Source organism: Chrysemys picta, chromosome 1, assembly GCF_011386835.1.
Source record: "Chrysemys picta bellii isolate R12L10 chromosome 1, ASM1138683v2, whole genome shotgun sequence".
NCBI classification, from domain to species: domain Eukaryota; kingdom Metazoa; phylum Chordata; order Testudines; family Emydidae; genus Chrysemys; species Chrysemys picta.
Genome location: NC_088791.1, coordinates 93,233,177 through 93,247,638, shown reverse-complemented (window position 1 = coordinate 93,247,638; position 14,462 = coordinate 93,233,177). Strand labels below are relative to the sequence as shown.

General features: G+C 42.8%; 1 protein-coding gene across 23 annotated transcripts in view; it reads left to right on the top strand.

The window, feature by feature from the left end:
* The window catches only part of TNRC6B (trinucleotide repeat containing adaptor 6B), a 208,958-nt gene that overhangs the window by 23,986 nt on the left and 170,510 nt on the right, over positions 1-14,462 (top strand). For 19 of the 23 annotated variants that reach the window (XM_065563504.1, XM_065563455.1, XM_065563401.1 and 16 more), the window contains 2 exons: positions 321-393; positions 2,929-3,016. In XM_065563504.1, the coding sequence (XP_065419576.1) occupies positions 2,972-3,016 (45 nt within the window). In that variant the 5' untranslated portion in view covers positions 321-393; positions 2,929-2,971. The remainder of the gene's footprint in view (positions 1-320; positions 394-2,928; positions 3,017-14,462) is intronic. The other 4 variants (XM_065563446.1, XM_065563429.1, XM_065563393.1 and 1 more) reach the window with 1 other exon arrangement.

The window sequence follows — 14,462 nt, the reverse complement described above, 5'->3', positions numbered from 1 at the left end:
ATAAGGGTGGTAATACTGCAACCCCCCCCCCCCCCCCAAATAACCTTGCGACCCCCTTGCATGTCAGGACCACCAATTTGAGAAACGCTGGTCTTCCCTCTGAAATCTGTATAGTATAGGGTAAAAGCACACAAAAGACCAGATTTCACAGTCCGTGACGTGTTTTTCATGGCCGTGAATTTGGTAGGGCCCTACTTATAAGGTGGATAAACTTGAAAAAAAAAATCATTTTGGAAGTGAGGGGTTGCTTATCTTGTATATATTTTGATCTAGTGATTAACCACAGCTGATTACATATAATTTTTCTTTTCTTTTTTCAGGGTTTTGTTTTTGCACTGAATGTAGCCAGGACGGATCCTTGTGGGCTTTAGCAGCCCGAGGAAACTGTCAAAGGTAAAATCATCTAAACACCAACATATACTTGGAATTTTAAGGGAGTATAGAGTAGAATTAACCTATGGTAACCTTTAATTGACTGGTATAGCAATGCTTGTTGCTGTCTTAGCATACTTCCCTTTCTCTTATTTCTTGTGGGTTTGGGTGTAAGATTTTGGTAAATGCTTGATGATTTTAATTCTTGGATAAAGATATGTATATTGTGGTGTTTTTTGGCAAGTTCAGTTGCGAAAAGAGTATCAACCTTTTAGAAACAGTGAAAACTTAGTCCCATCTGATAATGCAGGTATACTCCCCCTTTTTTTTTTTTTACTCCTGAGGGAATTCAGCACAACAAATTAAAAATTCTGCACCAAAAAAAAATTGTGCACAATATTTTAAAATTCTGCAAATTTTATTTGTCAATAAATAAAGTGGAGCTCCAGCATAGCAGTGGGATGCAAGGGCCACTGGCTACATAGAGGTGGGAGATCACCCTGCAACGCCCGTCCCCGCTCCCCCTCCCCAGAACACAGACTGAGGGGTGAGGCTGCACCCGACTCTGACACAGCGCAAGGGCCAGGCCTGACCCAGAAACACCCCGGGGCCCTGCCCCTTCAAACCAAGAGTACCAGGTGTGGGCAAGCAGGGTCAGCCCGGCAGGATCGAAGTGTGGAGGGATCCAGGTGTGAGGTGAGAGGGTTCTGTGTGGGGCAATCTGGGAAGTTCAGTGGGGTCTAGGTGCAGGGGGGGATCTGGTTGCACAGGGGCTTGTTGGGGGTGGGGTTCTGGGTGCAGCAGCAATGGGACTCTGCAGGTGGGGTCCAGGTGAAGGTGGTTGGGGCTCAGCAGGGAGGTCTGGCTGTGGGAGGCTGGGGCTCGGCGGGGGTGTGTGGAGGGCATGGGGGGAGGGATCTGGGTGCTGGGGCAGTGGGGCTTGGTGAGGGGGTCCAGGTGCAGCTGGTCGGGGCTCGGTGAGGTGGGGGTCTGGGTGTGGGGTGCAGGAGGATGGGAGTATGGGGGGGGCAGTGGGAGCTGATCTGGGTGCATAGGTGGGTGATCTGGGTGCAGGGGGGTCCGGGTGTGGTGGTGGGGGCTCAGTGGGTGGGGGCTGGGTGCAGGGGGGTTCTGGATTCAGGGGATGATGCTCAGTGTGGGGGGCTTGGTGAGGGAGTTCTGGGTGTGGGGGGCTTGTTTTGGTGGGGGGTGTGGTTATGGAGAGGGATCCAAGATGCACAGAGGTTGGGCAGATGGGGGAGCAGCTCCCCATACAGTGAGCGCTCCCCCTGTGATAGGGGCAGGACGTGGGTGGTAGGGGGGTGGGATTTCCCATAGCTGGGAAGGTTTCTGGTCCCTGCCCCGGCTGCTGCTTGCAGGAGAAGAGTAAGTCCCGTGCTCCCCAGCCCAGCTGGGACTAGCAGCTGAGCCTGGTGCAGGGTAGAAGCCACCAGCTGTGGTGTCCCCAGCCCTGACCCCTCCTATCCACCCCGCGATTTATCTCTCTGCTGCCTGCTCCAGGCACCTGAAATGATGTGCCTGTGCTGCTGGGTTAGGGGTGCATCACCATTCTTGTGGCTTCCCATTGCTTTCCTGCCAGAAAATCATTTTTCTGTGGGGAAGCAAAGAAGTCTATGGGAGACATGAATTCTGCCTGTGGGAGTGGCGCAGAATTTCCCCAGGAGTAATTTTTCTGTTTCCAGGCACTTCTTACATTTTTTTTCAATAACCCTCAACTCCATCTTTAAAATGTGGAAATAATTGTCGTCTTTTTCATATATAAAAGAATGTTCTGAGTCTCTGCCCTTCAGAACAGTAAAATTGTAAGACTCTGTTACGATATAACAAGTTAGTTCTTCATCCGTTTTATTCCCTTAACATGGTGCAGGGCCCAGGGTTGGGGCTGGAAGCAGAGCTAGGTGGCACTGCCTTGCCGCCTCCACCCCCTTGGGGGTTAGCTTGCGGCCCCCCCATGCTCACCCTTGAATGGTCCTCCATGCCCCCTTAGGGGGGGCGTGCCCCACAGTTTGGGGACCTCTGCCCTAAGGTAAGAGTTTGCAGGTATGGTAGGACCACTGTCAAGCTGACAGTTTTTTGATTAGCCTAGTAACCAGGGTAATATCACGCTATATATATTTGTAAAGCTGGCTTTTGGTATTTGTATTTAGATTATTTTCTATTAAGAGATTTGTTGATCTCCAATCTGTGTAATTATTCTTTGCTGAGCACACCTTTTTTACGAATGAGTGAATATAATGATTATGTAAATTCTCAGCCATTTTCTTCTGACACTTTTAAATTTAAAACAAATAGTAATATGCTCCTACTAGACACATTGCTCTCTTTAGAAATAAAAAATGTCTCTATCTTCTTGTCCTGAATGCAAGTCACTGACTGAGGTCTGGCGTGTTGCATATAGTGTATTATCTGATTAAAGGCCAAGACTTTCAGTATTATTTGTGGTGTTATGAGATTCCAGCAAAAATGTTGAACATGGCCAACCCTTCCTTTTATATTTATTTTAAAATGTTTTTTCCTTCCCTTTATTTCTTGTAGGCACTATTTTGCATTTCTGCAGTTTTGCACAGATTCTGTTCCCATGCAAACCGATGAGGGAGAAATACTGGAGGAAGGCAGTCCCAAGGTCAGTGAGATACTGTAACTGAACTTTGCTTGAGCAGGAGCTTTCTTGCTGATACAGGGAACAGACATTGTGAACACTAACTTCTGAGTTGATTGTATTTAAAAAGTAGAATTGAACAAGTCTAGTATTACTACAGTATGTATATGATATCTGCATACACAGTAAAGGAAATGTCTGGGGGGGGGAGGGAAGAGGAAGCTCTTAAAAGAAACACTGAACTTTTTCATAATCTTATCCCTTTTACTGGAACTGGAAGGCCCTAAGAATTAGTGGTGGGGATTCCCTGGCCCCACTCCAGCCTGATTAAAGCATTAGACAGTTGGGCCCTCGGGTCCCAAAGTCACTATATATGTGTTGCAAGCTGATCCATGTGCTGGTGTTTTGATTCTTAAATATTCCTTTACTTGACATCTCACATCTTTGTCTCTATGGATTTATTCCACAAACGTCACATCCTAGCACGATACCCACCTTGGGTAGTAATTGATTCCAGAGATGCACCATTGCCTGAGAGGCTGTTCAGTGAGAACTTGAATGTTTCCAGAACAGTAATGCATGTAATTGACCCAGGCAGGTGAATACCTTGCTCAGAAAGATATTGCTAGTTTAGTAAGTTCACCGAGGAGATGTGAAGGGATACAGGATAGTGACTTTTTTCTTCAAAGAGCTATTTCCTTTAGCTTAAGATGTAATTGTTCCAATTTCACAAATGACCTTGGCTCTTCTGTGTATTGACATGGTACGCTGACTAACCTACTGCTTCACAGATGTTCAGCTGTATTTTACTGTCCTAAAAACTATGATCTCTACAGAAAGCTAATTCAGTATTCACTGTGCTACTAGTATGTGTAAATTGTATTGCATTCAATTTTAAATTTCAACCAAAACCAAATTCATATTAGCTTGTTTGTGCTAGATTTTAGACTTCTCACTAAGTCTGAACAAGACAACCCTATTGAGGATTGATAAAATCAGTCTAATTTTTTCAGGCTTTATTATTCCATTGAGACACATTCTTATGGTTTTTCTTCACATATCTGCATACCTTAACAGAATAACAAATTATCTGAGCTATACATGTACCTCAAGTTGATGGTCTGTTAATACAAAGAGAGCTGCTATGGTGAGTCTGTGGAATTTCTTGGAAAATGCTTGGGACAAAGAGCTTTTAAATGGTTTTGGGAGGAGGGATTGCTGAACTTCAGAGTTAGTCAATGAAAACCGTAGCAGGTTCCAAACTGTTGTTAGAACAGTGGTGCATGTAATTGACTCAGGCAGATGAATACCTTGCTCAGAGGGATTTTGCTAGTTCAGAAAGTTCGCTGGGGAGATGTAAAGGGAAAAAGGATGGTGAAATCAGCTACTAATTCTAGAAGCGCTCTAGCTTTGTTTGATGAGCACAGTGATTGGTGCTTATTTTTCAACAAAGTAAAAGAATGTATCTATGGGTTTTATTCTTTTGTGAACACATGAGGAGGCTGACTGGGAAAGAACTACCTAGTTTGAAAAGTGTCTTTGCCTCTATGAAAGCAAGCTTTTCTTTAGCACATTCAATTGTGGTGGTGGGGTTAGTAATGACTGCTTCCTCCCTGCACCCCCAAATATATTTGAAAAGGAAAGTTTGTATTTCTAGAGAGACTCAGGGTGGCTGGTATCCAAGGGGTAGCCGTGTTAGTCTGAATCTGTAAAAAGCAACAGAGGGTCCTGTGGCACCTTTGCAAGTCTTCTTGCATCTGAAGAAGTGAGGTTCTTACCCACGAAAGCTTATGCTCCCAATACTTCTGTTAGGCTTAGTCTTCACTTACCGGCTGGTCCGGCGGCACGCCATCGATGTTCTGTGATCGATTCCGGAAGTGCTCACAGTCGGCGCCGGTACTCCAGCTCACCGAGAGGAGTACGCGGCGTCGACGGGGGGAGACTTCCTGCCGCGTCTGGACCGCGGTATGTCCGGACTAAGGTACTTCGAATTCAGCTACGTTATTAACGTAGCTGAATTTGCGTACCTTAGTCCGAAGTCCGGACTAAGTGGGGACCAGGCCTTAGTCTCAAAGGTGCCACAGGACCCTCTGTTGCTTTTTTCAGGGTAGCTGAACATGTACATTGCTTGCTGAAACAACTGGTTACCATTGCAAGAAATTGGGAGATTTGTTAATGTGCATCTGCAGTCTGATTTTATTGTTCAGATAGCTGTACAGCACTGGCATATATCAGAAATGGGGGGAAAAAAACATTAGCACATCTAGAACATCTTCCTCTCATACACTGGGCTAGATTGTTTACTAAAATAGATTTTTCTAGTGCTTTGTCTAGTCTCATTTTAAATTATTGTAGGTATGAGCCTTCCTTCCCTCCCATTGAGAGACTTTTTTTTTAAACACCATTCAGTTTATATTTTGATTTAAATTTTCCTCTTGATTTCAGTCTGCCGTCCTCTCAGTTGTACCATCTTGTACGTATTAAACTTTTCTTAGGCATTTACAAATATTTGAATGATAGCTATTTTCTCTGACCCCAATTTTGTATTCTAGGTGAGCCATACATATTGTTTAGTTACATGTGTGCAGATGTAAAGGAACAGGGTTTTTTAAATTTATCATAAGAAAAAAAATTTAGTTTCCTAGAAAAATAAGTGTGTCCTTGTGGAAACAAAGTGGCTTTTATGGCCCTTTGTTCATTATTACTCTGGTCTTGTGTCAGGCTCATTCTCAGCGTTCTGGAGAAGTGTCCTCTTTCAAAATCATGGCATTAGAGTATCTATTGTCTACACTTGCTCTGGACTGCCTCTGGCCTCCAAGCATTTAGATATAAATAAAGGCTTATATGCAATACTTATGGATACGTGCAGTTCTTGGACAATAGATTTGGCTATCTTTTTTTCTTCCCTGTTTTGGTGGGGTCTTTGTATCCATATTTTGGAGTCTTTAGAATCCTTTCATTTCCTCCCACCATCCTCAAAGTCCCACATTGCAACTACCATTTTTCTGACTTAAAAAAGGATCTCTTCTGAGTCCATAAATAATGATTTTTAATTTCCAGAGTGGTCACAGTCTCCTGGCACTCGCCTTCTCCTGTAGGTTTGGAGAAAGGACTGTGAGTCATGCGTGTCAGTGCAGAGCGTATGTCATGCATTGATTCTTTCTTTGAAAGTACAATATTAACGCTGCTTCAAGTGAGGCTACACTGCTGCAGTTCATGGAGCTTACACCCAGTGTACCTTAGACCTGTTTTACACCAGTATAACTTTTAATTATTTCAGTGAAGATAGTTTTGATTTACCCCACTGTGTGTATGAGATCAGAATCAGGCCCCACTTGTTTAGCACCTGCTTAAAATATTAATTCACTTCTAGACAAGTTTTTTGTTCTTACTCCTGCACAAATGAGATGAAGGTATTGTAGCAAAGCAAGAGGAAGAGTCCAGAGGAAGCTGCAGGGAGTAGGGGACATCTGGAGCTTTTCACACTTGGAGTGATGTCGAAGGAAATTTCAATTAGTGGGATCAGTGTGTTAATTAGCTGTTTCTGGTATAAGGACTAGCAGTGAAATGGTTAAGTATTGACATTTACTATTACTGTCTGATTCATAGCTAATTCGTTGAGGTAAAGGGAAAATTTATGCTCGTCTGTGCTGTCACTCGCTACGAGCTCAGGAAGACTCATGGCATCTGTTTAAGCTTAGTTTTTGTTTGAGGTGATTTAGTAACTATCATGGTGTACATTTTTAAAAAAATGAAAGCTTAGATTCTGAAGTGCATACTCAGGACTCTGATGATAGAATGGGCTTACTTTAAAAAAAAATTGAATTTCATAAGAGAGAGAGAGAGAAAAATATAGCCTAATGGCATAGTGAGTGAAAAGATTGGACAGGCTTCCTTCCAATGCATCTTAATCCTGACCTGCAGAACCCCCTGCTATTCCAGTCCTAGGCTCCACCTGCAACTCTGCCAGGTTGACGCCTGTGACATCCACGCTTATTCTAGTCTAGTCTAATCTTCAGCGGGTTTCTGAAGCATAGAGACTAGTATATTTACCTCTGTTCCACCCAGTCACTTACAATATGCCTAAAATGACCTGCTAAAAAGAAATTGAAACCTGAACCAGACTGTATGGGACATTTCACACTAGACTATAAAATGTTTCTTATGTCCCACAAAATCCACTGGCCAGCTCTAAGTAGTTCTTTGTGTATGTGCCAGTGTTGCTCTTGCTGTAAGTGCTCATGTATGTGAGATAGGATTTTATTTTTTTAAATAGTAGCATTGTTTGGGGCTGTGCATATGTCCTGTGTCAGGAATCAATGCTTGCAGCAGAGCCATTCTCTTGGCAACCTAAAGGGTACAGCTGGGCTGTAGTAGACTGCCTGATTGGCTTTGTTGATTGACTGGTAGGAAGAGACACACCCTGTGTCTCCTTGAGCTCCCATTTGAGGCCATAAAGGGTGGAGTGGTTGTGACCCTCCCACAATTCCCACTCACCTCCTGTGGCAGCAAGATGGAACCTGGTTGAGTGTCTGATCCCTATTTCTCCTAGCTTCAAACTCTTCTTTTAGAAATACTTCGAAGAAATAATTTTTCACCCTTCTTATCTTGTATCAATTCTCTAATTTGACTGTTTCCCACACAAAAAAACAAACTCAGAAAAATTCCCCCCTGTGCAGCAGGGTGAATTGTCTTGTGCCAATTGCCATAGTGGACTCTAAACCTTCAGGGTTTAGACCTTGCCCCACATATGATGGACTCATTCACCTGGTCAATGCCCTTTATGCCAGGAGGAAAACCACATTCCAGGTATGTTTTTCTTATCAAGAACTCAAGCATGCAACTAAACCTTCACCTGCTCAAGCAATTGATTTGTGCCACCTTGGATCCAAAGGAGACTCCACCTCCAAGGAGTCCAAAGGGTTATCCTCAACAAGTGTACTTTTGAGCAGACACCACGACTGGGGTCTAGCAGCAAAAGAAAGGCAGGGAAGAAAACTCCATTCAAATGGACAAAGGTCATATTAATGCCGATCATCCTAGCATTGAGGCTGTTGGCATCGGCCACTGCTGTCTCAACATCCCTGTAGCCGACTACCACTTTTGCACTGGCCTTGGTACCAGCTCCTCCAGCACCAACACCCCAACACAAAAGTGAAGCCAAAAGAAAGGGCTGAGTGGAGATTAAATACGACTCCAAGCATGGAGAGAGATTGCCCCTTAGAAAGAATACCAAGAGAAGGTCAAGACACCATATAGTATCTTCCTCCCACCTAAGAGCACGGAGCTCTTTGGTAAGAGACCTGATTAAATGTTCTACTCCTTAAAGAACTCCAGGGCCATCATGTGATCACTGAGCTTCAACATACCAACCTCCTTTGGGAAGCCCTACAAATATCAGCCTCATCATAGACAGACAGCTCACATCTTCCCAGGATGGACAGGCAGGGTATCTATTACAAAAACAATCACAGTACTTGAGGAAATGTCTGTCATCTGCCTCTGTCACTCTCCCTGTCCTGTCATCCAGATGCCAAATTTGATGGGAGTGTCAGGAGCCATATGACCCCATCAGGAGCCAGTCTTTTGCAGGTTTGTATTTGCTCCCATTCCATTGGGGTTAGGCCAATATCACCTTGGACGGATGAGTGTTGGGGATAGTTGCTTGCAGCTACCCTATTCATTTCCACATCCCCCCTTTTACTACCCCTCTTCTCTGTCAGTCTTCAGGGACTCCTTCTCATGAGAGCAAATTACAAAAAGTGGCCTAGTTGTCTTATCTGGGAATTTGGAAGAGATTCCTTAGGAGTACAGGGAGGAAGAGGTTTTACTCCCCAAGTTTGTTTTCCCCGAAGAAAGGGGGCTTTCATCCTATCCTAGACCTGTGGAGACTGAACAAATACATACACTACCTCAGATGCAAGATGGTAATGCTTGCCTCAGTCATTTTGTGGCTTGAGACTAGTTTTGACTTGCAGATTGTGTACTTCCATATAGCAATTCACCTTGCCCACAGGAACTACCTGAGATTCATGGTGGTATCAAATATTAGTAGTACTAGATATTGCCATTCAGAATCTACACAACACCAAGAGTATTCACAAAGTGACCAGCAGTGGTGGTAGCCTCCCTACCTGAGAAGGGAAGGCAGGGCTTACATGTCTACTCCTACCTAGACGACGGGCTGCTCAGATCACAGCAGGAGGCAGCAGTGAGCTTGGAATGCACACTCTATCTGTTGATCCAGTTGGGCCTCCTAGTGAACTATGAACAATCATCTTTCCTCATCCCATAATGTAGAATTCATAGGATCTGTGATCGATTCCAGATCAGAAAAGGCTTATCTGCTTGAGGACAAGTTTGAGTTGTTACAGGCTCTCCTTCAACTGATAGACTGAGACGGTATGGAGTTGTTTTGAATGTGTTCGCTGACATGTGACCTAACACTACATGTTGGAGCTTGCTAGACTTCACCTTGGTCCTTCCAACTCTGAGTCAAGTCAGTCTGTTCTGAGAGACCTTGAATAGACAGGAATGTTTCAGTGCTCCAGCATGTCATTGCAGAGCTGGCTTGGTGGTTAGACCCCACAAATGCACAGAGACTCCACAAACATTTCCCTCCTTTTCAGTCATCTCCCTGACCAAGTCACTGTTCACAAATGTATCATGAGCAAGCTGGGAGCTCACTCGGACCTCTTTTATAGATTCAAGGGACCTGGTCCCTGGATGATATGGAGCTACAAGATATGAACATCCTGAAGCTGGCTACCAAACTGCTCTTTCCTATCTATCCTCTGGAATTCAATAGTGCAAATCTTCACAGACAAAAGCACTACAAAAAGAAACAAAGCCATCGGGTTCTGGACTTGGTGCCATCAGAGCGAGGTGACCGCCAAGCACTTCATGTCGTGGGACTTCCTGAGCAGGCAATCTGTGACAAACCTTAATTGGTCCCTGCACGGTTCTATAATGGAGCTCATATTCCACCTTTGGGGATTCCCACTGAAAGACCAAGGACAACACACATGTCAGAACTTCTGCTCCAGAGGTGGACTGAGACCAGGATAATTACCAGATGCTTTTCTCCTGCAGTGGAACAGGCCTGCTCTTCGCCTTTCCATCTATTTCCCTGGTTTCCAGGGTGATGTCCAAGATCAAGAGGCATTACCATAGTCATTGTCATTGGCTGAGGCAGTTCTGACTGACAGATCTCTTAAAAATGTCCATTCAGCCTCTGATCCAGTTTCCATACCCTCTGAACCTGATCTTGCAGCACCATAGCTAGATATTCCATCCATATCCAAAGTCACTAGACCTAACAGCATCAGGGATCGAGACTACTCCCTATAAGCCCAGGAAATTCTGTTTCACAGTACAAAAATATCTACCAGTCAGTCAAGCTCCTCTAAATGGAAGTTCTTTATGGGAGGCCCTGGCTTAGACACTGAAGATCTTCGAGTATCTGTGACACATAAAGCAAGCTGGTCTTTCATTTAGCTATAAAGTCCACTCAATGGTATTCTCAGTTTACCACCTGCCTCTGCAGTCATGCATGTTTTTTTCTCATCCCATGGCATCTAAATTTTTACTCACCAGTCAGGGAACCTGCTCCTGCCTTACTTTATTCCTCCTGAGACTTATGGAACCTCCCTTCAAGCTCGGTCAAAATGTTTCCTGCACCATCTAACTCTGAAGTTGGTGGCTATCACTTCAGGCAGGAGAGTGATAGAGCTTCAGGTGCTTATAGTCAGGCCTCCAATACAACATTTTATGAGAACCAGGTAATGCTGAAGCTTCACCCTCCCGTCCCCCCGAAGTTTATTCCTAAGGTGGTCTAAGATTTTCATCTAAACCAGTCAATCAATTTAACTGTCTTCCCAAAACCACACTCTGCAATGAGAGAAAAGAAACTCCACATACTCAATGTTTCCAGGGTTTTGCTTTTATTATATTGATCTGCCCAAATCATTGACTGTTGCCCTCTCTGTTTATTGGCATAGCTGGGCATTCTAAAGACTAAGTCATCTCTTCACAGAGAATATCAAAATGGATAACATTCTCACTCTTTTATCAGCGGGTTCGTGTATCTCTCCTACTAAACATACAGGCTCCCTCAATCAGAGTGCAAGCACCTTCCTTCACCTGCTTGAGGATGTGTCAATATCAGAAATCTTATAAGATGGCAATGTGGAGTAACCCAGTGACCTTGTCAAATACTAGGTCTTTGACTTAGTGGCTAATGCCAAATTTGGGATAGCAGTACTATAATCATTGATACAACTGGAACTCCTCATTCCCACTGTCTCAAAGGGATATTGTTTGCCTGTCATTTACTATACAATGGGATCCGCACTGATACATTCAAAGAGAGAATGGTTGATCACCCACCACAAGCCCACAGTTACTGTAGGGTAGCTTTTTTTTGTTTTGTTTTTTGTTTTGAGAGAGCGAGAGAGAGAGAGATTGTTGCTAGTATGGATCCCACAACCCATCCTCTGTCCCAGCTTGAGGAGTCCTCAACACCACATGCTTCGATTTGCAAGGGGACTGAGGGAGGGTCTCAGCCTCTCTGCCCTTTATGCCCTCAAAAAGGAGCACAAGGAGGTGCCCAGGCATATGCATGGTCCTTGTAGACACTGCTGGTCAAAAGACTCTGGTCTCATTTGCACAAGGTACATGAGCACCGATGATGGGCTCTACACTGACTACATTTTGAAGAACCACAGTTATAATAAGATAAGTAACTGTTCACTCTTAGCACCACAGAATACATCATTTTGGTGTCTCTCTCTCTCTCTCTCTCACTCATACCCCAAACTCTGTTGTAATGATAATCCTGCACATAAGAGACCAAGTGCAGTAAGTTACATTTTCACAGATGGTATTATTTTGAAGTTAGTTTTAAACTTTATACATACTCACACACGTTTCACATACGTAGGAAAAATGTGACTTGCAGTATTTGATAAGCTGGTTCAATGCTATAAGAGCATTTCCGATATCTGTGACATCCCAGAATATGGTGTATTTTGGGGTAATGAACCCAGTGCTGGCCAGCAGACTTTTTATATGATATTAGTTTATACTTATACTGCATGCCACTTATGGCGTTGATAGAATCACTTGCCATATATTTTTGTAGCAGGTCACTTTTAAGAGTAAATATGCATGCATTTCAAACTATGAATAACACTTCAGAGGGCATAAATTGGAAAATGAAATTCTGCAGAAGAGTTTTATCTGCTTGAGTCTTTCTGACATTAGTAAGTGATGAGGACATGAAATCACATTACCATGAAAATTGACTTTGAGGTATATATGTCTGCTTTTGCTTCCATTGGAGCAAACTTCAGTGGGAGCAGGTTGAGGTCTGAAATGAGCTTTAATATCACTGGGGTGCTTCAGTCTTTTCTTGTTTGCTTTCTCTCACTTGTTTCCCCATCACATTTTATTTCACTCTTTTCCATTTAATTTTTATAATTCTTTAGTTTTCCTGTTTTTTCATTTAGTGTTTCAGTAACTGATGCTACACATGTAAGGCCTCTAGCTGTATTCATGTGCTCCTGATGTCATTCAGACATCTGAGAATTGATGCTTTTACTTCATTTTCACTAGTGCTTCTCTTTGGCCTTTTTCTAGGTGTGTTCCTTTGGGTCAATGATTTTTTTTCAATGCTAGATATCTTCAGCAAACAGAATTCTTTCAAAATTGGCTGGTTTTGTTTTTGTTTTTTTGTAAGAAGTTGAATTGGTTGGAAGACCTCTGTCTGCTCTCTTTGGTGAGTTGCTGTTTAGCCTTAGTGTCTTGTGGATCGTCTCTGTTAATTCATTTGGTGATTTAAGTCTGTGCTTTTCTCCTTGTTTACACTGTCAGAAAATGATCTTTTTGTTAACATGGTATCAGGATTGGGAGGACAGCCAATATCTGCCATGATGTGCTGACGGTTCTAGTAGTTTTCCAATGTTCGTGCCATATAGGGAAAAAAGAACCAATGTAAAAAATCAAGGTTTCTAAATGAGCCTAACACTTGACATCTAATAACTGTTTTCAGGGAACATGTAAGTCTGATTTAACAGGAAGACTGAGTCCCTTTACACTCAGAGTGATCTCTAAGTCTGTATCAAGATAGTTGAGGGAAGTACTTTGCTTCACTACACAGAGGAGTTACCATAATACTAAGAGCCTGTCACCCTTTGAATCTTATGGAAGCCTCCTGATCACCTAAAACTATAATTTAATTTAAAAGAATGCTAACATTTTTACTGAAAAACAGCTCTTTGAGTTATACAACTATTTCTGCTTTATTTTTAAGGTGATGTGTTTATGCCATTAAATGGATACTCAGACGCTTTCCAGTAGAAGCCTCGATTTATTTAAAAAAATAAAAAATAAACAAGTACTGGACTACATGTTTGCAATTGATTTTTAGACTGTTTTAGTCAAGCTGTTCAGGATTACTGCGTAGACAAACACTTCTATTCTGTAATTCTCAATTGTTTTGCCGTAAAACTTGCAGGAGGAAACAAAAAATTTCCAATTCAAATTATAATATCTTTAGAGTATTTCCAGCACTGGCAGGAGATTTTTTGGTTGTACTACAAGTCTGTTAAGCAACAAAGTTTAAACTGTATATTCTGATAACTGCTGTAACCTTTTTCATGCTTGTAAATGTTGAGCCTTTAGCATTTAAAGCAAATTCATAATAAGAGTTTGAGATTTCTAAGGGGAGCAGGACACTTTAATTTCTACGAAATACAAGTAGTCCTGTGATGTGTAGCTGTGTGTTTCTGGATTGTGTTGATCCTCTGGGATTGTGGGAAAAGAGAGGAAAAATGCAAGTTCAAGCCATTTGTTGATTCTTTCTGGCTGAAATTTTAAGTGCAGGGCCTTCTAGGATCTGTAGACAGAGTGCCAGCTCAGTGTTTATGATGGTGGTGTGGTACTTCTACTGAGGGTAGGAGAGGAAGGGGAGAATGGTACATCTACTGCACTGTTGGCAGTTGTATGAATGTCTCATGATTCAGAGTTTTGCCATAAGTATTTACAAAATAGTGTTTCAGCTGAAGACAGAGAGAGAGAGGTGCTAATTGAAACTGTGATGACTCTAGGCAGCTTTTCAATGCACTTTCTCTACAGTTGCCATTTCCAGGCAAATGAAAGTGAGTATTAACCAAAAAAAAAAAAAAAAAAAAAAGGTAATCTGGAAATATTGACTTCCCTCTATTCTTGTTTTGGTTCTCTCTACAGTGCTGGACATCAAGCCCTCTTGAGAAACTTTCCTGTAGATCTTTCTGCTGCTGCTTTATTTCCTTTCCATTTACCCACCTGTTCTTATTTGTCAGCCTGTAATATTCCCTCATGTTGTCATTTTCCTGTCCTTATCCCTGTGATTCACTCCAGCTTTACTACCCTTCTGGCATCTGAGAGCTTGGCTACACTTGAAACTCCAAAGCGCTGCTGCGGGAACGCT